The sequence below is a fragment of the Orcinus orca genome, chromosome 2, assembly GCF_937001465.1.
Source record: "Orcinus orca chromosome 2, mOrcOrc1.1, whole genome shotgun sequence".
In the NCBI taxonomy this organism is placed as follows: domain Eukaryota; kingdom Metazoa; phylum Chordata; class Mammalia; order Artiodactyla; family Delphinidae; genus Orcinus; species Orcinus orca.
This window is the reverse complement of record NC_064560.1, coordinates 16846086-16873036: the sequence shown is the minus strand read 5'-3', so window position 1 is coordinate 16873036 and position 26951 is coordinate 16846086. Positions and strand designations below refer to the sequence as shown.

The following is a 26951-nucleotide window of genomic DNA, read 5'->3' as shown; positions in this document are numbered from 1 at the left end:
CTTTTTCAAGGAAGTGGTAAAAGTGTCACTTCTCCCAGGCACATCAGACTGTCATTTAAAAATGTGTCTCATTAAATCCTCAGCTTCTGGTCTAGCCTCAGTGTATCCTCCAGAGTTTCTAAGAAACGACATCTGTCACTTCTTAGAGAAGGTTTGATTGTTTTTTCCCTTCTCATTTAGGAAAGGAATGTCAGCCGTTTACGAAGTAGTAGAATGAGGCCCATTTCTCTGCCCTGCTAAGAGTCCTAAAGGAAGGACTTTTCTGCTGAAAGGGAGGTTTTGTTAATACCTGGTGTTCTTCATACTTCACAGTCTTTTGAAGGCAACAACAACTATGACACACCTGAGCTACGGACATTTCCACCCCTTTCCACACGATTCATCAGGATCTACCCCGAGAGAGCCACTCACGGTGGACTAGGGCTACGGATGGAGCTGCTGGGCTGTGAGGTGGAAGGTAAGCACGATTTCCAGAGCCCCCCCTGGTTCCCCAGATGTTTTAGTTCCTTCATCATGCACTTATGCCCCTGACGGTGCTGCTGCAAATTGCCCCATTTCTCCTGGGCGATCCTGTGTCTCTTGTGCCTGCTGGTCCGTAAGGCTCATCACCTAGCGCCCTGCACGACGTATTCAGCAAATACGCTGCTGACCCTCATTTCTCCCTGTTTCAACAGGAAGACTTGTAGACAAGCAGCCTTCTCCTGTCCCTAAGTGCACACTGCATCATTCCCAGATCTTCCCCTAGTCCTTTGTCTACCCCCTTGGGATTAGTTTATCTTCTCATTTGACAATGTTTACTGAGTACAAGTTCTTTCCCAGACACAAAGGAGGCACCAGGAACACAAAGGTCTATAGGACGTGGACCTTACACTCAAGTAGTTCAGCATGGATGGAGGTGGTAGACCAACACACCAGCACTTGCTGCCCCTGGGCTTTGCCCCTAGAAACCGTGCCCATCCTTCAGGACTTGGCCCCGTGCCCTGCCTTCCATAACAGTGCCTTCACATCCTAATTTTTTGTAGGTTGTTTCCATAACGCTCCTCAGATTCTGTGGGGTTGTCTTCTTTGACTTTTTTTTGAAAATGATGTATTGTGAAATTCACATAACATAAAATCCTCCATTTTGTTTTTTTAATTATTTTATTTTTATTTTATTTATTTATTTATTTTTTTGCGGTACGAGGGCCTCTCCCTGCTGTGGCCTCTCCCACTGTGGAGCACAGGCTCCGGACGCGCAGGCTCAGCAGCCATGGCTCACAGGCCCAGCTGCTCCGCGGCATGTGGGATCCTCCCGGAACGGGGCACGAACCCGCGTCCCCTGCATCGGCAGGCGGACTCTCAACCACTGCGCCACTAGGGAAGCCCTTAATTATTTTATTTTATTTTATTTTGTTGTCGTTGTTGTATTTTGGCCGCACCTCGTGGCATGTAGGATGGTCCCTGACCAGGGATCAAACCCAGGCCCCCGCAGTGAAAGCTCCGAATCCTATACACTAGGCCACCAGGGAATTCCCTAAAATCCACCACTTTAAAGTAAACAATTCAGTGGCATTTAGTACGTTGACAATTATTTATGCAACCGACACCTCTATCTAGTTCCAAAACGTTTCCATCGCTCCGAAGTGAAACCCCCTACCCATTAAGCAGTCCCCCTCCCTCTCCCTCCCTCAACCCCGGCGACCACAGATTCCATGACCTTCTTAGTGTTGTTCAGAGGTCCGTGTCTGGTCCAAGTTGGCATCTGCAGTGTTGACTACCATCCCATACTAGCAGGAAGCAGCATTTGACAGGCTGAAACATCAAGACATTATCTTGGATGAATTTTTGTTGGTTTTTTTGTTTTGTTTTGTTTTGGCTTGGTTTTGGGGTTTTTTTGGCCACGCTGCGAGGCTTTAGGGATCTTAGTTCCCCGACCAGGGATTGAATCCGCCGCACCCCCTGCAGTGGAAGCACAGAGCCCTAACCATTAAACCACCAGGGAAGTCCCCTGCCTGAATTTCTTAGGCTGCTGCAGAGAAACAAAACTTTACATGAGATAATATATATAATGTACAGTGAGGTCTGTTTAAAGATAGACTTAGGTTATCATAGGAAGGTCATATCAAGGACAAATTCACTTCTCACACTGACCTCAGAACTGCACTCTCCTCTGCATTTTTTCACATAATGAATGAGATGAATGTTTGAAAAAATATGATGGTTGCGTAGTGTAGTATTTAATGCTTTTGTGCCTTGGAATTCCCATCTGCCTTCAATTTGGGCATAAACGAGTAACCTTATACCAACTTTTTCATCCCCATAAAGGTCTTTCTCTAGGTTAGTGCAAAGAATGGCTATTGTTGGTACCCAGATGTTAATCCGTTGAGCATATGCTCAGAGTTGTTTGGAAGGATGCCTCTTAAATATCACCTTCTTGGGATTTCATAATTATTTGTGTTTTGAGCTACCAAAATATAATTACATTCCTGAGCACATTAAATATCATAAAACATTTCTTACACACTAAAGAATCTTAAGCTGTAAATCACCATCCTAGTGAATAATTCATAGCTGCTTTCCTATGTGTTTATTGAAAAGCAGGCCATTATCTCCGATTCTTTATTAGGTAGTTGTTTCCATATCTGTAGTTATGTCCCAGGACCTCTGAATCATCTAGTCACTGTCAACACAGACCAAGAATGACCATGTGCCAGGACTTTGGCAAAGATGCCAAGAAAAAGAAGGGATGGGCAGACTGAACCACCTGCAGACACATTCGTTCAGTGTGCTGAGCAATGTGGTTGCCTGGAAAAGGGCGTCTGCTGCTCCGATGCAGGACTTTAGCCCCGATTCTGGGAAGCGACATTGATTTAGAAGGTGGAATGAATGGATGGTTGAAAAGACTGAGCCTGGTGGCAGTTTGCCAGTGTCAACTCTGTGGTGAGGTAGCAATGGTGGTGAAGGGGTTTGCTGCAGATGTTTGCAGGCACTCACCGAGGTGGGGAAGTTGCCCCGAGCCACACGAGGAGCCAGCACCCAGGGAAAGTGTTGTCAAAGCTGTTTAACACAGTTGGTGAAAGGGAGTGTTTTTCTTCTCCCTTAAAACGATTAACAGGCCCTTATTAAATACTGACTTTGTACCTTGTGCTACAGGAGATACCCAAAGATAGAGAAAGAGGGTGATGTGCAGCCCAGCCATCTCGGAGTCTCCATCTTATTTGGGGCTAGCTCTTATGTTTAAGAAACAGTTAGAGAACCACAGAAGATAAAAGATTTTCAAGTAGTAAAATTGGGACATCACTTTTTACTTTTTTCAATTTAATCCCCGTACTACCCTGGTCCACTTCCAGTGCAAAACTCCTCCTTTTTAAATACCATAAGGAATGTGGAAAAACCAGCAAGATGAATAGAGAGTTTGAAAGTGGCACGTTACCAAGAGCAAAGGCAGCTTAGCAAAGGCAAGCATCTGGATTGCCAAAGAGGATTCTATTGATTCAGTGTTAGCAATAAGCAGAACCCAGAATACGTGTGTATGCATTTTACAGAGTCTAGTTTGTACCCCTAAACGGTGTGAACATTACCTGTACGTGGCGATTTCCTAATTATTATTGGTGTGTGTTTGGGGCAGTTGAGGAAGTTGAAACTAGCTATGTTTCTACATTTATTATAACTCTGCTCAGGCCTTTAGCACAATAACAAACAGGGTCAAATTTTTATTGAGAAAGCAGCAGTTACCAGCACATTCCAATTGGCCAGAAGCTGTTAGAGAACAGGCCCCCACTCCCAGCATCTTGTCTGGTTTTCAGACATCAAGAGAACTGTCCATTATCTCAAGTCATGTAAAGTGAAATGTAATGCCGAAAACTGTAAGATATTAAACAGATTGCAAAAATGAGTAACAGGCTGGAAAAGAAAAATAGACGGAACTAAATTTAAAGAACTTCAAAAGCAGTCTTTGATTAATGTTGGCTACTTTTCAACTACAAACTCAAAGCTATGGGAATACCTGCCAGCAGTGGAATGTAGTCCTCTGGGAGTTAAGGTAAAATGACCCCAGGGAACTCCCAGACACCTGCCCGGGCTCACAATCTGAGAAGCTTACTTAGAGGGAAATGGAGTTGCTCTTTAAAAAAATAAAGAAGTAAAGAACAATATTGTACTAAAAATGAATGCTGAGACTCCCTTTTGGGGAAAATTTTACAAGATAAACTTAGTAAATACCAAGAACATAAAAGAATTCTTGACAAGTGAGTCCTCTAGCACCTTGAAAATGAAAGGAAAAACAGTTCAAGCCAAATCTCTATCATCAAAGTTCCCAACTTCAGGGTCATGAATAAATAACCAGTGAGAATACAAGAACTTTTCAGAAAAAGGATGTGTATGTAGATAACAATGTATAAAATGCTAAGGCAGCCAATTCTACGAAGGAGATACGGATCAAATACCAAAACAAAGCAGTCCCCAACGCATTCTGCAAACTCTGAGTATATTTCGCTCCTGAAAGAGAGGCAAACCACACTCCCGGTCTTCTAACCACAGATTAGAGTTTTCTGCAAAAGCATTAGCAGGATCAACAGCCAGGGGCTGGAGAATACATTTCAGAGGTGTGAGAAAATAATCTTTGGATCTTGTTTCAGCACCTACAGCTGGACCGACCACTCCCAATGGGAACCTGGTGGATGAATGTGATGACGACCAGGCCAACTGCCACAGCGGAACAGGTGATGACTTCCAGCTCACAGGTGCAGAAACCATCTTCATCCCATTGCTGTACCATCTCAGTTCATGTTGTAGTCGAGACCCGCTAATTAACGTCTGTTTGTGTTTGCGGAAATCCTCACGGAGGCGGCAGGCGGGAGGAAGCCTTGCCAAAACACGTGCATCTTCATTTCCTCATGTTGTCATGTAAACAAATTGTCCTTCACAGCCACAGCCATTCGAGCGATAATTTTAGCCATTTTCAGAGCCAAAGGCTAGGATTGTCTTCATTGGATAAGAATTCCTCCATGGCTAAATGTAACATAAACTGATTCTCATCTTTGACCTCCACCCCCTTCCGAGATAACATGTGCGCCACCCGTACATAACCACACGCTGGAGAACGTTTCTTTTCAGTTTCTAACCGGGATCAAATTTTTTGAGTGGATCCTTTAACCAACTAATTAATGAAATCAAGCTTACATTTGAAAGGCAGCTTTGAAGCTAGGATTTTGCGAATCATGTTACATTAGAATTTACAAGGGCAGAATTTGTTGTTATTTGACATCACCACTAGCAGATAGATCAGGGATGGTGTGTGCCACATGCCTCACCAACTTATTTAGAGGATTACTCCATGATATTCTAAAACTCTAAAAGCTAGAAAGTGACCTTCTCTTCTACTTGGACTGGCAGAGGAAACATTAAGCAAGTGGGGAAATGGGAGGCCACCATTTGGAAACCGGCCAAAGCACTAGAATTATCACCCTATTGCTGCCAAAGGTACCGTGGGGCCTTTACTGCTACCCAGATCAAAACACAGTTTCTTACAGCATCTGACTCTCATTTTACATTAAACACGAGCCCGTGGATGCAGGTCTGTATTTTGACCCAAAAGGGATTCAGGAGAGCCCACGTAATTCATTTTCATGGGCGAAACTGAAGGCGTTACCATGTAACTCCACAATAGTGCCATGTTATTAGCTAACGCATTAATGTAAAATGTGGAAGGAAATGTCCCAGATTTCCAATTACTTCAAAAGCTCTCTTCTGAAGGAGGAAGACTGCTCTGCACCCTGAGATGGAATAAGGGGTAAAATCTAGCTCAGAAGTTTAGTACCATGAACTGAGTTTACGTTTAAATCCTACCTCCTAAGGTTCTCTGCCTCCAAATTTCCAGGATAATTGCTTACAGTCGAATGGCCAATAAATGTCACGTGGCTATGGGCTTTTGAAAACAAATCTTGTATATAAGTAGTTGCAAGCCACAAAAATTACTCTAATTAATGCAGAGGGCTTTTCTTTGTAAGATGTCAAGCTCCAGCTAAAAAGCTTATAGGGCTGATGTTAAAACAGAGTACCAGTCTGGTGAAACAGGTCCTGCAGAACCTTCCCAAGGTCGCCTGTGAACACTCTGCAAACCTCAGGCTTTTTGCAAACCCGGTCACATGTCCCATCCGTAGTGAAAATCCTCATATAAAGGAACGTCTGCAGTCATCAGAGACTCCCCTGTTCAATTACCCTCTTGAGGAGAGGTTCTTTCCTTTATAAACCCTAAAGTGGTCAGTTAATATTGATTAGAGACAAAGCCTCAGATTTATTCCTTGTGTCAGAACAACCAACCTTCTCATTTGTGCATTGGCTCATGACTGAATCAATTGAAACCTAAGCCTTTGAATGAAATAGGGTGAGTCTGTTAGCCTGGAGCAAATTGTGTATGCCCCCGAGTTGCAAACCACAGAAAATGGGTCATTTTGACTGGAAACACTGACAGTCCTTTATAAGTACAAGGCGATAGTTTATCTACAGCATTTAAAATCATTTACTGGGTAGATAGAAAAAAATCCATTCTAGTTTTTTGGTTTTTTTTTTTTTACATATTACCCTGGCGAAAAGTCATTTTCTCAGGCCAGCACGTTTGTTTCAATAATTTGATCTATACGTGCATATATTAAGAACTTCCGGGGGTGCTGCTAAGGCTCACTCTATTGCCCCAACAAGAAGAGGTGATCTAAGAAGACATCCTCATGCTTTGTATTCATTTACTGCATGACGGCCCATTTGTCCTTTTTTAAAAGCTTATTTTGCTCTATGAAGCTCTGTGTTAGTCTTTTCTGAAGAAGGGCGGGCTGACATTTGCCGGTGTTTGCAAGCAGCCCAGCCTGCCCCTACCTAACCCACTATCTTTTCACAGGTGAGCATCTCACCTCCTGGGCTCACACACAAGTCTGTACCCTCCTTGCTCTTTCTGTCACAGCTGCAAACTTTGAACGTTCAGTGTCCAAAACCAAACGAAAAGTATTCTCCCTTTCACCCTGCTGGTTGGCAGCATGGAAATTGGGATCAATGCTCTCTTAAGGTTCGGTTCCTTAACAGAGATGATGTCACTTTAATGTCTTCTCCTGGGGGGTGGCCTATTTGAATATAGGGGGAAATAAGTATTTAGCAAAATGCTCATTACCTATAAACAACACTGAATTCCAGGTGAACTGTACCAAATGCATGGAAATGAGGAGAGGTTTTGCTCTCCCTTGCTTGCTTGTCAGGGTGAAAATTCACCCTTGAAGTTACTCATTTGCACATGCCTTTGATGTCATTAGATAATACAGTTGGCTTCAAAGGCACCAGGAGGCCAAATTTCACATTGGATCTGTGTGTCCCCAACAGCGGAATTTGGCTCCCAACCTCTAACACAACTGACAGTGCATATCTGTTTTTAAAAGTGAAGTTTCACCTTGAGTCTTTCTCCTTTAAGACCACTGGGAGCGGAATGCTAATGCGTCTGGCCTCCCTCCAATTCTGCCATTATAGATTCACCTTCTTAACCCATAATATATGTAATGGCTTCTCCTAGCGCCTGCCTCATTGAGGCCGTGCACACGTGAGACCACTTATCCAGCATATTTACTGGGCCAGCAGGGGTACCACAACTTGGTGCTACAGTGGACTAGCTCAGAAATCTTCAGGCCATTTCAAGAGCTCAGCTTTACGGCTCTCTGATTCATGATCCGGGTGATTTCTCACCCATGGGAGCTGCAGGATAGGACTAGGCCTCGGCCAGAATAGAGATGACTAGAGTCTCTATTGAATGACACTACTGGAAGGTGTACAATGGCACCTCAGAGCCACCTCCAAACTTTCCACGATGGGCATGAGCCCCCCATGCCCTTACCCTGAGTCTGCCCAGGACTTTATCTCTCGGGAAAGCAAATAGATGCTCTCGACCATGATCTGCAAGGCAGGCACACATATGGAGAAATGGCTTTCGCAAGCACCAAAGTAATAAACAGCAAACCAGTTTTTCAAGAAGCGTTCAGGTGATGCTTGTGGGTTGGGCAACTTGAAGAACGGGACTTTAAAACAGAAGTCTCATGACGAAGGGCGGAAAATGGCTGAGCTAAGATACCCAAGCTAAGAGGGTAAATCTAAGTTTCCACTGGTCCCCAGACCACGAATTCCAAGTCGACCCGGGCTGACTGAAGTTGATGGCATTCAGGGTGTTGTTTGTGCAGCCTTCCAGCTCCTCGGGACTGTGAAGAAATGTGTCCCTCCGCCCCTTCCCCTTTTCCTGCAGCTTCTCCGAACTGCATACTGGGCGGAATTATTTGTCCTTGGGAAAAACAAACAACCGCAGCCGCAAAAGAAAGGAGGAATTACTGCCATCTGCTTTAAAACTTCAGTTTTTAAAATAGATTGTGGGGACCAGCCTTGCAACTCCCCCCAAGACACACATCTGAAACCTTGGGAAACTATTTGAAGCTTAGAGGTCTAGGTCAAGTTTAATACTTAAGTCTCTAAGGACCTTGGGCGGCCTTTGCTTTTCACTCTTGCAATTGTGAGCGTCGTCGATTAGTCTGGGAGTCAGGGAATGCCCTTGGAAGGAAGTCTGGAACTCTCCATACTGCCTAGATGCTTTATGAATAAATGTATTGTGGTGAACAAAATTTAAGACATTTGCTATAGCTGGAATTAAAGGAAGAATTATCTGAGGGAACTGCTAGCCTCTAACAGATGTATGTAAGCATACAGCATTCTCTACTAAATATTACCTACAATGCTGCCTTTTTCTCATCTCATATGTTACTGTTTCTGTGTTTCAGGTGGTACCACTGTGCTGACCACAGAAAAGCCAACCGTGATAGACAGCACTATACAATCAGGTATCAAATACCAAAGAGAAAATGTGGTAGATTTCACATATGCCTGTTCTTTCCCACAAAATAGCACATCGCTACGGTTCTCAGTTTCCGTTTCCCTCAAAGTCCTAGCAGAGATGCCACCAGCATCTGGTCCCCAAGCATGAGCCATAAACACTGCTTTCCTTTCATCCACATGTATATGCAGCAGGGAGCAACATTTCCTTCCCCATCAGTCATTGCCAAATGGTGACAATCCCCGCTCTCAGCGGAAGGAACCGAGGAACATACTTTGTTTAAACGCAGCACATCTAGGACACGGACTGTGTTTGCAAACTCAGGAGAAGGAAGTCTCCCAGGCAGCAGCCTGACTATTTATTTTCATCGCCACTCAGCAAATCGGAGACAGGCGAAGTTTGTCAGTTTTGTCTGCCACAGAGTTGGCAGGTTTACAGCCGCATTTCCAGTGGGTGCGCCGCAAGATGGGGTGCAGGAAACCAGGGCTAGCAGTGCGCCCGGAGAGGAGCGCCCTCGGGAAGGGCACCTCTGCATCCTTTTATTAATAGAGGCCCTGTGATGACTTTTAGAGCCTCTGGTTTGCTGTTGATCAGGGCCCAGCCACAGGGGTAAGGTGGTCTCCCCCTCACTCTCTTTTGTATTCTGTTAGTATTTTTTGAAAATCTTCCCCACAGACACACACCAGGGGAAACTGTCCGTATAAGCAATCAGAAGTTTTACATACTTTAAAGTTAATCATTAGAGTGAGGTGAACAGGTCAGCTCACCAGCTTCTCCCATTTCCTCTACTGAAGCCCGCAGCCTTGGCCTCCACGGTCACTTCTTAATGGGGCATGTGGTGTGCATCACTGTTTCCTCAACAGCAGACCCTCCGCAGCCAGCAGAAAACAGAAAGGACTGCTCTGATTAGCATGCTTCCTTAAAGGGTGCTGTCACTCTTGACCCAATTAACCAGCAAAACAAACTTCCCTTTAGCTGAACTTAACCCCAGGTTTCCCCATGGTGGGCTCAGGGTGACAGACTCCCTGCTACCACTCAGCTCAGACACCCCCAAATACCGAAGATGAAACTGAAGAATAGTGTTCAGCTAAATTCCAACAGCCAGCTGGGAGTCCCATCCACACCTTTTCAGGTTATAAAACGTAGCCTTGGGGGATTGGCTGGCTGCCCCTGCCTCCTGGATGGGGCTCTTGCTCTCTTCCCATCTTCCCTGATAGGAAATTCCTGGTTTACCACTCAGCCCCATCAGGGCGGTTTTTATGGGGTAACTTCCTTGCAGGTTCTTTATGACCCTCTGTCACAGGGAAGAGGGGTAAGGTGAACAAGTGACGTTCTAATAATGTAACAAACATTTTAACTGTCTCTCTAGTTTTTCCTCTTGTCAGAGAGTTAATTACAATCACTAGGAAGTTGCCAGCTAGCTTGTTAGATCTCATCTCTTTTCCTGCCTGTCCAAAGAACTAGGGGTCATCAAAAAACCAAACATGAACAGCAGCCTTGGAGAAAATGGAAAGGTACATCAGATCCCCAAATGGGATGACTCTCCCTCAGTGCTGGAAATCTTTGTTATCAGACCAGGAATGGCTCTGTGAACTTTTGATTTGTGCATGAACTCAAGGCCTTTGTCTTGATAGCTTCACAGGGGAGATCCAGAGCAGACAGTCCCCTCATAGGGTCTCCTGTGGTCAGAGGGCAGAGGTACAAATCGTGAACCAGTAAGACCCCTTGCTACCACCACCTGAACAAGTTCACGTCAAACTGTTACCGAGTTCAAGCTCATACTGCTCACCCCACGGCAGGTCAATAAATCGAGAGACGAAGTATTGGGACAAGGAATAGCAACTTTATTCAGAAAGCCAGCAGGCCGAGAAGATGGTGGACTAGTGTCCCAAAGAACCATCTTACCCGAGTTAGGATTCAAGCTTCTTTTAGACTGAAAGGGGAGGGGATGTGGCTGGTTGTTGTAAACTTCTTAGTGCTGGAATCCTTTGTTCTTGCAGCTGTTCGTGGACGTGTGGTCACAATGTTCCTATAAACCTCCAACAAGACAATTGTTATTTTATATTCTGCAACTTTTTGTTTCTATATGAATGGAAAAGTGTAATACCTTTAAAGGTCAGCCTTGAGAATGGGCTTTCCTGTGTATTTCAGGCTATAGGCAACATTCTTTTACAAAAGTGCAGAGCCAACAAGACTAAGCACCCGCAAGAGAGCACAGGGTTAGAGCTAAAGGAATAGATCCAATATGCAGCCAGGTTTGTTCTTCTTTTTTTTTTAATAATATGGTTGTGTTCTTTTTTTTTTTAATGTATTTATTTGTTTGTTTGTTTATTTTTGGCTATGTTGGGTCTTCGTTGTTGCGCACAGGCTTTCTCTAGTTGCGGTGAGCGGGGGCTTCACTTCATTGCAATGTGCAGTGCGGTGGCTTCTGTTGCAGAGCACAGGATCTAGGCACTCGGGCTTCAGTAGTTGTGCCACGTGGGCTCAGTAGTTGTGGCTTGCAGGCTCAGTAGTTGTGGCGCACAGGCTTAGTTGCTCATTGCGGTGGCTTCTGTTGCAGAGCACAGGATCTAGGCACTCGGGCTTCAGTAGTTGTGCCACGTGGGCTCAGTAGTTGTGGCTTGCAGGCTCAGTAGTTGTGGCGCACAGGCTTAGTTGCTCTACGGCATGTGGGATCTTCCCAGACCAGGGCTCGAACCCATGTCCCCTGCATTGGCAGGCGGATTCTTAACCACTGCGCCACCAGGGAAGTCCCCAAGGTTTGTTCTTTTCTGTTACAGGACCACAGGGCTTATTGATGGGGTTGTCTGTTCTACAGTCAGCCCAGAGTCCTTTACAACTTGCCTTGGTTTCCTGTTTTTCCATTGTCTGAGTCATGAATCTGGCTCTCTAGATCTTCGTTTATGGATAGTGAACTGTCTGAGCTTCTTTGAGGAGTTCCGTTCATTGTCACCTCCTGGCTAAGCCAATGCTCAGAGATCAGGTCTAACTGTGGTGTTCACCCCATGGTCAGATGAACCGACTGATACGTGGATCCCCACTGTCCTGCAGGCACCTTGACAGCAAGTCAGACCCTAAACTTGCATCATCATCTGATTTTGCTGAAGCCACTAGAGATTCAAGCAGAGTCTGAAGTCTTCATATTGAGGATTCTTCTCAATATAATACATTCATTGGGCATATAATATTCATATACTGTCTGGGTTGTAATCGGATGCATAAAAGCCTATTTAAATGCTCTGCCAGGAACTGATGAGAAACCCTGCATTTTAAATCCAGCTCCCCCTGGTGAAGCCTCTTACCCTCCAGGGATCCCCAAACATCCACTAGAGCAGTTCAGAGTATGTTCATGACCCATGGTTGCGTTGACCCAGGCACCTCCACTTATTTCCACTGCAAGACCAGCCTATGAGTAAGCAAGCTTGCATACCCAATAGAAGTTTTGAAGACCAGATTTAAAAATTAAATCCTTGTACGTATATGGTGCTAACGACGATCTCACTCTGGGCAAACTGGGTTCACCAGGCGCAGCTGGTGCTGGCTCACAGGGGCTATAAATTTAAGTGCAGAATATTGTTTCCTGCTATTTTGAAGCGTCAAGGAGGGATTTAGCCAGATTATTCCCAATGAATTTAATGAGAATTGTGCAGCCACAGGGCCTGGGTAATATTCTGAAGATTGAAAGGTCACACGTACTTAGTCCTATATACACATTTCATTCGTCCATTTGCTTTTTTTCTCTTTCTTTCTCTGCCCTTTTCTCCTCTGCTCCTGTCCTTCTCTCTTCCTCTTTCTTTCTCTTTTTTTTTTTTTTCCTTTCTGGAAATGTGTTTGTGTGTTGTGTGTGTTTAATAGCCTTTCTAGCCAGGCTTGAATCTTCAACATTGAACTATTCTGACTCCATACCCGTCCCCCACAAAAGGTACTGATTAAAAAAAAAACCATTTATTTTAATTTAACAAGGTTGCCATAAATTATATGATCGGGACAAGCAGATAAAAGAGTAGTTAGAGCAGATCGCCATGTTAAATTCGTAGATTAGGAAGAACAGTGGAAGATAAAGGCTGACTTCCATTCACTGAAGCAGAAGTGCCTGAATTACTCCTTCAGGCAAAGCCATCCTCTGTCCTGGCCATGACAAAAATACGCGAGTTCTTCTTATATTTTATGACATCACCAGAATAGTAATAGCCAAGTTACGGATAGTATGGTTTTCTGTAAATTATACAATAAATTTAATGTATTTACAAGGCAAATATAACCAGAAATGTGTATGCTGTAATGGCTTACTGCCCTTCTCTTTGTGCGTGTCTTATAAATAACATTTAAGTAGAGACCCACAGAACCACACACATATTAACATTTTCCCATATTAACATTTTCTAACACGAGATTACACAACAGTACCTTTCGGGGCTGTGGGCGTTGACATCCAAGGTTGTTCAACCATTCTGTCACTGTTCAGCTGACCACTACTTCTGCAAAATTCAATCTTGCTGTACAGAAGCGGGGCAGATTTTGGAGAGCGTTTCTCATGCTTTAAGAAGCCCTATTTCATGGTTATGATGGACTAGGCATGAAATCTATCTCTCCAATGACACTACCGCTGTGAAATACAGCCCTTTGCCCAAACTGAAAGCGCTCACGTTATACACATCACGTGACTTACTAGGTTTACTTTCCCAGCTGTCCCTGTGAATCCTTTGGCAGGTCACACTGTCATCGGATGGGAGAATCCATCCTGCTCAGTTTTGACAATGCGTGTGGTGCCTTCCTTCCAAATTTCACATTAGCATTTGAAAAGAGTTCCTTGGAAACTGAAAATGCAAAGTAACTCATTCTTATCTATTCAATAAACCTTTCCATTACAGTCCCTCCTGCCATTGTTGAAGTGGGGGAGGGGCAAGGGAGCCCAGACTCGGAGAAGAAAGCAAGATATTTGTGTTAAATGCTTAGACAAAGTTAAAGAAAAGATCCAAATGAGATAGGCTCTCAGCCTGACCCTAACACAGCATATAATACCATACTTCCCTTATTGTACAGAGAAGTTGTTTTGAGGCTTTATTTTTTAGATCAGTTGGCTAGCTGCCCTAGGCACCTTCCTCCTCGTCTCAATGCTGCCATCTTGTGGACACCTGAACTCAGTGAGAAGCAATAACCCTCATTAGAGAAACCAGCCCCTATTGTGTGCTTAATTTTATTGTATATTCGGGGGATGAGTGGACTGGCAGAAGCCAAGAGAATTTTATCTCTAGGATTATTTTTTATTGTTAGCTCAAGTTTACCCCCGCAAAATTCCAAGCATCAAAGACTTCATTTTCCCCATTCTTAAAAAGTTAACCAATTTCCCCAAAAAAAGGATTGAGTAAAAAAATAAGGCTATGGAGGTTTAAAAAACCCCATAGCCAAAGAGCACCTTGTAGAACACACACATCATTCCTGAGAATCCCTTCATACTTTCCTTTTAGATTCCAAAGGAAGCATTTTGAACGTTACAAAATATACAAGTGGGTACCTATTCCAGTATGCTTTGTCTTTACTTGACTTTACATTGAGGTTTTAAGTGGGGCAAACAATTTATAGGCAAATCTGAAAATTCACTAAAACAGCAGAGGCTTCCAGTTAAAATTACCTGACCTGATATAAAGCACAGAAGTAAAAAATAATCTTATGCAATGCTTCAGAGATCTGCCGGTAAAAACCTGCAGCATAAGCTGGTGTGGTGGGAATACAAATAACCTCCAGGGTGAGATATTCAGCCAAGTCACGTTGCTAGACTTTTGAGGTTCATGGGTCAATCTCTAATTAAGATTCTTTTCATTGGTGGATATCAATTTATATGACTCATCCGCAAGAGCAGAGTATCTTTCATATTAAGTATTGCGGAAATAGGGAGAATGCTAACATAATATACATGTAATATACATGCTTTGGAAAGTAACCTTCCTGGAAATTTTATGTAGCAATTTGACAGGCAGTCCATAATCTTTTTGAGCTGGATTAAAAAAAAAATTATTTTTAAATGTTACTAAATATGATGTTGTAAGCATTTGGACTTCTCCATGCATCTTTTGAGTTTCGTGGTAATCCTGGATTTTGTGGCTTTCCTGGAATTTTCAAACAGACATGAAGTTATGTAAATCATGCTTTCCATGAACGAATTAAGGACCTCTCTGACCTAAATGATTAAATGTGTCTTTCTCTGCTTGTCTCTGTTTTTTTCCTTTCCACCCACTGAAGAGTTTCCAACATATGGTTTTAACTGTGAGTTTGGCTGGGGTTCCCATAAGACGTTCTGTCACTGGGAGCATGACAATCACGTGCAGCTCAGATGGAGCGTGTTGACCAGCAAGACGGGACCGATTCAGGATCACACAGGTAACGGAGGGTTCACTGTGGCCTCATTTCTTTGAATTAGAGAAAGTGTTACTGCGGAGGGTTGATGGGTCTCTGAGTTTAGGGAGTTTAGAAAATACTACAGAGCATTCAGTTTTGCTTTTCTTTTCTGGAATTAACATCATGTCCTTCCCTAGTAGAGATTCCCTTAGGCCACTTTGTAGAGAATATTGATTAAATGTGGCAACTCATTGACCCCTCTGAAAAAATAGCAAACTTGGCAAACCAGTGTGTGTGAATTAATACCTGTTTTCTACTTTTTCTGAACATTTTTCATGGGAAATTTCAAATGTATTCAAAAGTAGAAAAGAAATAGCAAAATGAACCCTCTCTGTACATAACCCAACTTCAGCAACCATCAAATCCTACGAGTCTTATTTTATCTCTAGCATCCTGACTCTGGATTGGTTGGAAGCAAGTCCAAACACCGCCATAGATGGTGTCATCTCAGTTATTTCGCAGCTGCAGAAACCATAAGTGAGCTTAACGCTTACTCTCTTGACCCATGAAGTGGAAATGGATTGGGGTAAGGGTAGAAATCTTGTTCTTTTGAGGAAGATTGTAAATGTAGCCCATTCCCTCCGAGCAGATAGAAACCTCGCCACACCTCAACCCACCTCACCTCCTGTCTTACTTTCCTACTAAGATTAATTAGGGTTGGGGTACATCGGGAGCCGTCAGCCACTTTCCTCCTAGTCATTTTATCACCCAACTTGAAATATGGAATAAAGAACCATCAGTGTCCTGCAGAAAAATGCACATGCACACACACACACACACACACACAAACACCCAACCCACAAACTTCTGCCCTAATCAGTGATACCGACAGGACTGCTTCCTCAAGTCATGTTTCCCAAAAGAGACCCCAGAGGGGCATTTGCTGATGCTGAGGAATCTCATTAAGCCGAGTCTCCCCATGCCTGTGCTTGGGGTGAGTGGGCCAGTGGGCCGATGGACAGGCACAGGGTACTTCATGCCTTTCCCACTTTGTTGTTCACTTTTCCCCTGTGAATACAACCATTAAGTAGGTTGAATAGGCCTCTTTCCATCACAGCTACTTCCTTTCCTAATAAGAATGACAAGGAAATTGGATAAAATTGGACTCCTTCAATTCTGAGACACTTTCAATTGAATCTTAAGACAAGCAGTTTTAGAAAACTTAAAATACTTTGACTGTAAATGGCACTGTACATAGAAATGGCATCAAATTAACCAAATGCAATTAGCTGAAATGAAGGCAGTAATGGTGGAAAAATTGATGCAAAGTGAAGCAAAATGGCTCAGTAGGATCTGACATTCAAAGGAGGTTAAAAGCTATGTTAGCCAGAGAGAAAAGCTAAAAGGCTTGCAGAAGTACAGTGCTAATTGAGAAAACGGAGAGAGAGTTCCCGACCCAGAGCTGTGATAAAATCCCTGAAAGGAGAAACATCAGCACTTTATGTGTTGGAGTGTCAGAAAAGGCGGGCTTGTCTTAGATTAGCGGCTGAGAAGTGCGATTCCTTCAGAAGGATTGGTCTCTTTTGTCCTCCCAGACGCCCCGATTTACTTGGCAGTGGTGCCAGGTCTGCCCAAACCAGGAGGAACCCCCGCAGCACTAGACACACAATCATTTGTCAAGAGAGATGGGTGAGCCCGACATCTGAAAGGCAGGAACTTGTTAACATGAAAAAGTCTGAATGAAAAGAGCCCCCCACACAGGACACACGCACACAGCCTGCCACAGATCACGTGCGGCACTTTGCAAATCTAACGTGGAGATTTCGGAATGAACACTATCTAGGTACAATAGCCTGCGGCCCAATTTTGGATTTATCAAAGGAATCCCACATGCTTTTCTGCATTTGACCTCTAACAATGAAGCTACGTTCCTCCTTTCAGAGGATTCCCGAAACCCGCATCTTCCTCTGCTTCATTGCACATATGCTATCGAGCCGCCCACATACATGGCAGATGCAGTGAGGGGCACTGGAGATTCAGGTGTAAGGGAGGGAACCCAACCCTGGAGGTGCTCACAGTCTGGTTCTGGGTGGGAAACGGCTCCAGCGCAGTGGGCTGAGGGTGTCCAATGGTCGGGGGAGCAACAGTGGCAGAAGACAGCACAGGAGGGGGCAGAGAAGCGGCCTGACTCGGGGACCATCTAAGCTAAGCACCCTTAACGTCATTCTTCTCCATAAGATCGGGGACGGGGGGCAGCAGCAAGATGGGGACGTGTCTTACCAGCCCGTCTTGGTGGGCTGAGTGAAGGGGCACCGTAGACAGGTGAGCTCACAGACAGGCGAGCGTCATTCGGTAAATCAGCGGGAGGAAACAGACCCCAGGGGTGACTTGAGTCTGCGCAGTCCAGAGCATCCCACGTAACGGCCGGGGCCGTGGTTTTTATTTCCGCCCTCCTTTCATTTTCCCCGCCCACCGGTTGTATTAAGCGTGCTTGGGAGCCATCTCAGACAAGCAGCCAGGTGAGGGAGGAAAGCGACTGAGGACACATCCACTTCACCTGGACGCTGCTGACTCAGGATGCGCCCACGTACACGCAGGGAAAGAGTATCTCCCAAGCACACCAGCCTCTGGGGCAGCACACCGAACATCCCGCTGCCCGCTGAGGCTCGGCATCAGATGCGTATTTTCAGCAGGTGCGGCGTTATAGTAGCATTGCTATTTGCAGAGCAAACAGTGAAACGCGAGTTGTGTGTTTAGACCAGGTGGTGGCAGAAGGCAGTGCTCCCACGGGGAAGTCATTAACAGCAGAGCCAGGAGTTAGTCCTCCAAGCGCGGCAAGCACCTCCGTTGCCAAAATGGCAGGTTCTAATAAGCCTCAGAAATGCAGCCTCACCTCTCCTGGAACCAGAAGCCCACATCAAACAGAAGCGGGGCTCACAGCTGAGTTTCAGGCTCTCAGGTGTATTTAAGGAATTTATAAGCCATTAAAACGAACTAGGGGAAAAGCATCGAAGTTTGGCGGAAAAAAAAAAGATTGCCAGATTATTTGGACAAACTGCAGCTTCATTATCAAGCAGTTACAGTGACCAAAGCACCATCAACCAGAAGCCTACCTGTTCCAATGGTAAATAGATAAGAACACATCTAAATGTTTCCATTTAGTGTCTGTGTTCACGTGCGTGCTGCTGAAGCAATCTTAAAGTTGCATGAAAATAGGTCTTCCTGTACATCCGATCTGCTTGCAATGGTGCAGAGACCAACACAAGTCATAACCCGTGTCCGTGTGCCAGTGCGTTCCAGATACGTGGTATCAGACGAGCGCTGTTTACAGCCTCTGTCACAAACGTGCTTTCACAGAAGCTGAGAGCAGAGCCTCCAGTGTCAATGAGGTTTCCATCTATTGCCCACTTTCCCTTCCCCTGCGCAGTTGGGTTCTGGTGCTCAGCCCAGGAGAGAAGGTTTGAGTAGCAGAACTTGACAGAAAAGAGACAAAGGTTCATCCATTTGACCACTCTGTTTAACACAGCTTTTTGTCACAGCAGGAGATGGCAACTTCATCTACTCCCAAGCTGATGAAAACCAGAAAGGCAAAGTGGCTCGCCTGGTGAGCCCTGTGGTTTATTCCCAGAACTCTGCCCACTGCATGACCTTCTGGTATCACATGTCTGGTTCACACGTGGGCACGCTGAGGGTCAAACTGCGCTACCAGAAGCCAGAGGAATATGACCAGTTGGTCTGGATGGCCATCGGACACCAAGGGGACCACTGGAAAGAGGGGCGTGTCCTGCTGCACAAATCTCTGAAACTTTACCAGGTGGGCCCTTCTCTAGGATGGGGCGGATAGCTGTTTTGGGGTCTCTGGGGTAATATTTGAAAGTTATGCAAATGAGATGCAGAAAAAATTCCAAATTTTATTTCAGGTGTTTCGTGAACCTGAGATACTGCTGCAATGATGATAATCTCAGTAGCATATTTCACAGTCCCCTAGATTACAGACGTAGGACCGACTGCTGAGAAAGAAGGGAAAATGCTACTCAATAATTATTTGGGGCTGTCACAATGAACATTCCTTTAATTTGCTGCTTTTTTCCAGTTTTAAATTCTGTATCCTACAAAGATACAGTGAGGAGAAGTTTTATGCCATCCCCAAGCAGTTAATATGGATTGAAGAGCAAATCGTGTGATCATTCGAAACCTCACGAATTTCATTTATGTTCTGTGACTTGAGCTGAACAAGCATTTGTAAGCACTGTTATCTGGGACCCAACATTTAAATACTGTGAAAATGATCTCATTTTCTTAGGTGATTTTTGAGGGTGAAATCGGAAAAGGCAACCTTGGCGGGATTGCAGTGGATGACATTAGTATCAATAACCACATCCCTCAAGAGGACTGCACAAGTAAGTATGGGTTGCTGTAGAAACCAAAGCAGTGCTTGCTCAGGACACGTGTCTTTCCACTGAATGGTCTTTGTCGTGCTCATTTGGACCTCGAATTTTAATGTGGGCTATAAGCACATCCTACAGAACGCATGGTCTGGTGCAACAGGGCATAAGGCCAGGTCAGTCTACCTTTAGCTGCCCCATTATCTAACCTGGTTCACTTAGAATGTCTGGTTGGTACCCACAAAACTCCACAAATAATATGCAATCCAAAGATCATAGCAAAGAAGAAACTCACAGTTTCCAGGCTGTGTACGCCATGCCTAAACATTGTGATGAGAAGCAGAAAACTCAGACAGCTGGATAATTCCAAATATCTGAGTGTGTCCACAAGCAGCAGGCCTTTGAAATTTTTTATCACAGTGGATTTAATGAAGATTACAATGTGAATGAATCATAGACACCATCATTCTTCGCTTTATTACAAATAAGTAGATGTTTCTGACTCTAAAAACAGTTGAGTTGACTCAAAAGAATAAAGGAAATTTAGAGACTTTGGCTAGTATTTCAGAGTTTATGGATTTCATCGGTCTGGTGTATATGAGTAAGAGTCTGACGTAGGAAACCAATTCATTCTCCCAGTTCTTGATATATAATTATAAATAGCACCACTAATGGCAATGTAATAGCACAGTAATTAGTCTTAAGCTCCATTTGCTACACTTAAACTTTTGTTATATATCATTATATAATAGGATGTTAATTATAACAAAATGGAATAACCCTATTGGGCAAATTTAAGACAAAGGAGGCCTGTTGGCTATAATGGGTTTTTGGTCATTTCGGCAATTTACAAAGCTTTTATTATACAATGTATTGGTTATACGTAATCCCTAAAGTGGCAATAATTTGATAGGGTTGATTGAAGAAATTGGGGGAAAAAGAGGACAGTCTTACCCAAAGACTGCTTCCTGCCACAGTACTTTGCAGATCTTCACAGAAAATAAGGCTTAATATTTAAGTTGCACTACTTCACAAATTCCCCACATCCAGATCTACACAGTTGTTAAAATGTATGTTTCATGCAGTTACACAGGGCACGTACTGCTTGCTTTCCTGTTCCAAGATGAGAAGGTTGATGGTGATGTTTTTGGAATGGGAGAGCAAGCTCTACCAGCTGAAACCAAGAAATACATTCAATCTGGTTCAACAGGTTTTCACTGACCACCTTCTATGTGCAAAGCAGCATCCCAGGGCTACAGTGAATGTATAGAAGCTAAGACAAGTCCGTGAGCCTTTCTGTTTTCATGTGACTCATCTGCTTAGCTGTGCTTACTGCTGGGCATTATACTCACAGCTAAAGTCACAGCTAGAGCACCATTAAAACTTGGTGTTGCTGTAACAATGAAAAGGCGTCTAAGATAATTCTACAGTTATTCGACAAATATATTTCCTTGACTATTTAGCCATGGATGCTGGGAGATTATCAGCTCTTTGTTAATTATTCATGCATTAATAAATATTTATTGAGTCACCGCGTATGTTCTGAACACTGTTCTAAATGCTGGGGACATAGAAGTGAACCAGGTCCCTGTGTTCTACTCAGAACCATAAGGGATACCAGAACTCCACTCCCTCCAGATGCTTTCTTTTTTTTTGGTAAGACACAGGACACAATCTCTGGCCTTAATGAGCTGACATACCATATGAGTAACTGACTAACACTTACGAAGCAGTTATCTACAAAAGCACAGGATGGTAGCCATATGTGCAACTCCACTTCTGTTTTCTATTTTCACCAGATTTCCCCACACTCCAAATGCCAAAACCATTTCCCTCCTCCCTGCTCTTCTCCTAAGACAACACACTCTGCTCCAGCAGTGCTTCCTGGATTTAGATCTGACACCAATTCCCTAGTCATTTAACACTGCCTCTCTATAGCTCTCCAGTTACTTGGTGGGGTCAGATTGTACTAAAAACTCCAAAGGAAACCCAGCAGAGCCATTAGTGGGGTGTGTGTGTGTGTGTGTGTGTGTGTGTGTGTGCGCGCGCGCGTGCGTGTGTGTAAAGGTTTATGTGTACTGTATTTGGTTGGCAGTTCAAATATCTCTTTCAATTTTGTTTGACTTGTCAGAACCAGCAGACCTGGATAAAAAGAACCCAGAAAGTAAAATCGACGAAACAGGTAAATTTGTCTTGCTGACCGACTTTTAAAATATTTTACTGTGGCTTTCAGTATATTTATGAAGAAGCTTTCTGGAACTTTGGTGCACTGGTGTATCAAAGCAGCTCACATGAAATAAACACCCGCATCCGTGGTGCTGTGCCTGGGCTGTCGTCAGAGTGCCCTCTCCTACCTGCTCTGCAGACTTGGGAGCCTCACGCCGTAAGAGGCGCAGCCTGTGTAGGGGGGTGAGCCCTGGGGACGTGTGCTACCCGCCATTCCCTGCCTGAGCTGCAAGAGGGGACCCAGAGGGCAATGATGTGAAACACTCTCATTTTGTAACTATGGGCACAGGAAACTAGTGAAGATTGTTTCTTACCCAAAGACCTGCAATAATTTTCATATAATAATTTGAAACCAGCCCAAATTCTTGTTCCTGGTTTATATCCAGCTGTAATCTTTAGAGACCGGGAGCCCAATTTCTGTGATAATCTGTTTTGTTTGGGCCATCTGTTCCCAGCCTCCTCTACTGAAACCCTCATTTTGCGATAATGATCACAGTATTGATGACAATGATGCTGACGATGCTGATGGGGGTTTATTGAGTAGCTAGTATGTTCCAATCGCTTTACATAAGTTATTTAATCCTCACAGCCGCTCTCTGAGTGTATTTATCCCCATTTTACAGATGAGGAGATTGAAGCTCAGAGCAGTGGCTCGGCCTTAAGTAACACAGCAAATTACATGGTAGCCTCGGACTTCAGACTGATTAACTCGAAAATGCGTGTTTTCGTTGAACACTGCTTTGTGATCCAACGCAAGACATGTGGTCGGAGTTAGGCCTTGCCTGATATTATTTTATTCCCAGAAGTCTCTGCGCCTCCTGCCAGCAGTGGTGGTGTTGGACACTTGCCCCAGCGTCACTCACAGCTGCTGCCGGCAGTTCTGTGCCCTACCCATCAACAGCAGCACCTGTTGCCATTAGAAATGTGGACCTACTATAGCCAGACTTGGACTTGATGGAGACAAATAAAGATGGCCCCATGTCTGCAGTTGGTCATATTAACACGTGACTCGTTTAGCTTAGTTATGTAGTCCACGCTGGGTTGTAAACTTTATTAGAGGTTGTTTCAAAACAATGTTGCATCAAGGGAGAGAATATTAATATGTCCCCATGGCTTGTTTCCCCCTATTTAGGGACTTGCGTCTCATATTTTTAGTTTTCCTTGATTGGAATCCTTGTTGATCAGAACACCATTAAGGAAACACCAGGCCTGTTGCACATGGACGTTTTAGTCTCATTTCTAGTCCCAGGTAATGAGACTCAAAGCTCCCATGTTAGTAATTTCTCATGTTCCACTCTAAAGAAAACATTTCCCCAGTGCCTGAGTGCAGAGCTGTGTGACCATCTGCAGCGAAACCACCAGGGCAGCAAAGATGCTGATTATTAAATGTGTTCTGTTCAGCACAGCACTGACCCAGCTTCTAGACTGGAGCCATAAGCCACTTTAAATGTCAGCAGCAGGCATGCCCTCCTTCTTTCTGAAAGCCCTCTCCTTCCTGAGTGAAACCACCATTGACTCAAGGAGGAAACTTGAAGATTTGATATGTGGTAGCACTACCACACAGAAGGACAGCTTGGGCGGGTTCCTCGTGCCGGGTTTTGGGATCAGGCAGAGGTGCCAGGAATGGTTAAATCCCCCTCTAGACAAATGTGTGACGAAGCATTTTGCAAAGTTTACAGACCTCTTATCTGGCCAAGGACGATAAATACAGATTACAATCTCACAGATGGCGGGCTGCATGAAATCGGAATTAGATTAGAACCGAACCCTCATTGTCTACCCAGAGTCAGTGGTTTCCATGCGCTAAGCTTCCTGTCAGAATCACAGCACCAACACCCAATACCCTTCCCTCCCACCTTCAATTCCCAGCGATGAGTCAAACCTAAACGTTGGTGTTTCTTGGCGATGGGGGAGCCAAACCCCCGCTGCAGAAATCCCCCGCAGGCTCTTGGGGAGGACAGCCCAGTCCGGATGTGTGGTTCACTCCTTTCTCTTTCCTTCTTCTCCATTTCTCTGTCTGCTGTCATCTGGTACGTTGGCGGCTCATGGAGCCAATTCCGTTTTTCTCCCCAGGGAGCACCCCAGGGTACCAAGGCACGGGAGACGGTGATGAGAACATCTCCAGGAAGCCGGGCAACGTGTTGAAGACCCTGGACCCTATCCTCATCACCATCATCGCCATGAGCGCCCTGGGCGTCCTCCTGGGCGCCGTCTGCGGGGTCGTGCTGTACTGTGCCTGCTGGCACAACGGGATGTCGGAAAGAAACTTATCTGCCCTGGAGAACTATAACTTCGAACTTGTGGATGGCGTGAAGTTGAAAAAAGACAAACTGAATCCACAGAGTACTTACTCGGAGGCATGAAGGCAGACAGAGGTGACCAGGTGAGCAGGAGAGTGGAGCGGAGGACAGAGCTTGAGCTGGGGACCGGCTGATCTTTCACTGTTCAGGCTGGGAAGTGCGTTAATGATGCCAAGCCAGGTTTTCTCAGGAGCTTCGATGAGTTCGGCCGACAGACATGAACGACTTAGCTGTGTTAACAATCGAAATGCTGTACAGTCAGCTTCCTTCTGTTGGTTTCTTTTGAATAATCAAATGCTGGTGTTGAGACCAAGTATGATTGACTTAATAATTCATTTGGACTCCCCTTTCCCTTCTCTCTCTCCCTCTTCTGGATCCTCTTCGGAAACTGCAAAATCCAAGATGCTGGTACCAAGTGTATTCAGTGGGGCCCTTTCGACGGACATGCTACCTGCAGCCCAGTGCCCAGAATATATTCGCGTAACCACATTTCAGTGGACTCCTGAAGCTGGCCTTGTGTATCATTGCCCGCGTTGTGCATAGGCAAAGAAGGAGTAGGATGCTTTCTGTTAAAGTACCGTAGCCTCAGTACCAGTCTAGCGTGTCAGCTCTGTTTACGAAGCAATACCGTCAGATTTCCTCGATGTTTTCCAGTGTTGTACTCAACCTCGTGCTGTGAACTCCATACAGAAAACTGTGCGATCACCAGACACTGCTGGCAACTGGGTGTGATGCCGACAACCACAACGAAGAATCCTTGGCACTGGCTGGTCTACGTCCTCTCAAGTGCCTTTTTGTTTGTACTGGTTCTCATTGTGTTACATTAACCCGCCCTGTTTCTCGCTGGTGAAAGCCCTCCTCTTGAATCAAACCCTGGTGGCCCACTGACTAAGAAGAAAGTATATTTTAGTGTGAGATGTCAGCCTCCGGGTAGGCAAGGGCTCCGAAGATTTGGCAACGTGGCTTAATTGTTCTGCTTTTTCCGTAGTTCAATTTCATGTCTCTTGACCCTTTTGTATAAAGCTGCAATATTCTCTCTTACTGTTCTTTCATATGGAATGTATTTTCAAATGTAAACTCTTTCTCTCCTATCTCTCTGTCATTTTTCTCTCTTAGGATTTAAGCATTTGCCATTATCCAGAAAAGAAACTTGCAGCTTTAACCTGCTGGTAATGGCGAACACTTTTACTAGACTTTATGTTGGAAAATAAATAAATAAGGGAAATTCCTAACTTTGCCCTCCAAAGTCTAACTTTGGTTTCCTTGTTAACTGGTTAAAGTGACAGTATCTCTTTTCCTAAGCCATTTGTCTGTCTATTCCAATCGAAATGACCTTCAATAGAAATGTTTGCATTTAATAAAAATAGTGATAAGTTGAGAGAAGAAATAATACTAATTGGCTTTCAAGTGAGACCCAAAGGAATAGAGTTCCCCCCATATCCAAAAACAGGAGATTTTTACATCCAAATACACAAAAATGACCCGTGAGAGCCTTCTTGTTTTGGTATTGAGTCAGATAAGGGAAGTGGAAGAACGAACAGTTAATTTAAGAAAGCGACAATAAATCATGGTGCCTGGGGATGAAGTATTTTAAGATGACAGAGGGGAAGAAAATGAGTAAAGTCAAAACAAATGTTTTTAAAAATTCAGTCTGCAGCAACCCTGAAATAACAGACTTGAATGAATGCTTCTAGAAACTTCCAGTGCCTCACAAACAAAAAGCCTGCCTTGGGGCTGTTAAGACCTAAGCCTCCAATGGCACAGAGAAGTAAATATCCTATCAGGCAGCATTGAATTAACCCAAAGAAGCTTTGGTTGTTTTCCGTGTATTTGTGCCATGCCGTGTTGTAGGTAAGAACTTCCTCCCTTCCGGCACTGCTGTAGGTCTCACTCGAATATATTTGTGGGAGTCACATTGCATCATGGAGGGGAAAGTCCATTCATCCTGGTCTAATTGAATTGAGAATGCCTTTTGTTTCCAGGAAAGTATTGATCACTATGAAAGAAGAATAGATTCTTATCCCCAGAGGCATCCATTCAGCCGTTATAATCGTACCGGGATGAAAGCATTAAGACTTGATTTACCTTTAAGGCAACAGACTTACAGTTGTCTTCAGCCAAGGAAAAATGATACTGCAACTTTAAATTTGAAAGTATCTTGCACTGATAAATATATTTAAAAATTATATGTTTATAAAGTTATTAATTTGTAAAGGCAGTGTTACAAAATGTTCAGTTTATATTGTTTTAGATTGTTTCGTAATTTTAAAAGGTGTAAAATAACATATTTTTTTCTTTATTGAGATCTATAAAACTTTCTGTAGTAAAATGTTTTCATTTTACTGGTATATTATTGCTTCATGTTTTGTACCATCATAAAATTTTGTGCAAATTTTTTTTACAGAAATTTTTATTTTCTATGACAATATGACACTTGTAAATTGTTGATTCAAAATGAACAGCAAAGCCTTAACTTTAAATGACATTTGTATTCTCAGACACTGAGTTGCATAAAAAACCACACAGAACTGAACTGTGACTTATATTCCAAACTATGACTACTACATTCCAAAGAAACAGTTGAATTAAACATTTTCCTAAAATATCCCAAACCTGATGGCTTTTATTATATTAGCTTTGTTATTGTTAAAGAAATTGGTATTATTCCAGCATCAAATAACTTTCAAGATTTTTTAAAGTTCTCTTTTAAAAATAATATCCTAATAAGGAGAGAAGATTAAGAAGACATTTCCTGAAAGAATATCAACCCAAACTGGATACTTGTCAAGATAAGGCATAAAGAATTTGGCATTATAAATGGAAAATTTTCAACTCCAAATCTTGTGTCAAATGTTTCTATATTCCATTTAGTAA

The 26951-nt window shown here is 43.8% G+C and overlaps 1 protein-coding gene across 7 annotated transcripts in view; it reads left to right on the top strand.

Annotated features, from left to right (window-relative positions):
- Positions 1-26682, top strand: part of NRP1 (neuropilin 1) — a 139054-nt gene extending 112372 nt beyond the window's left edge. For 2 of the 7 annotated variants that reach the window (XM_033439301.2, XM_049705557.1), the window contains 8 exons: positions 313-457; positions 4617-4721; positions 8778-8837; positions 15071-15208; positions 18706-18980; positions 19470-19566; positions 21683-21733; positions 23851-26682. In XM_033439301.2, coding sequence (XP_033295192.1) covers positions 313-457; positions 4617-4721; positions 8778-8837; positions 15071-15208; positions 18706-18980; positions 19470-19566; positions 21683-21733; positions 23851-24140 — 1161 coding nt within the window. In that variant the 3' untranslated portion in view covers positions 24141-26682. The other 5 variants (XM_049705555.1, XM_012535211.3, XM_004275916.3 and 2 more) reach the window with 5 other exon arrangements.
- Positions 26683-26951: the final 269 nt, after the last annotated feature.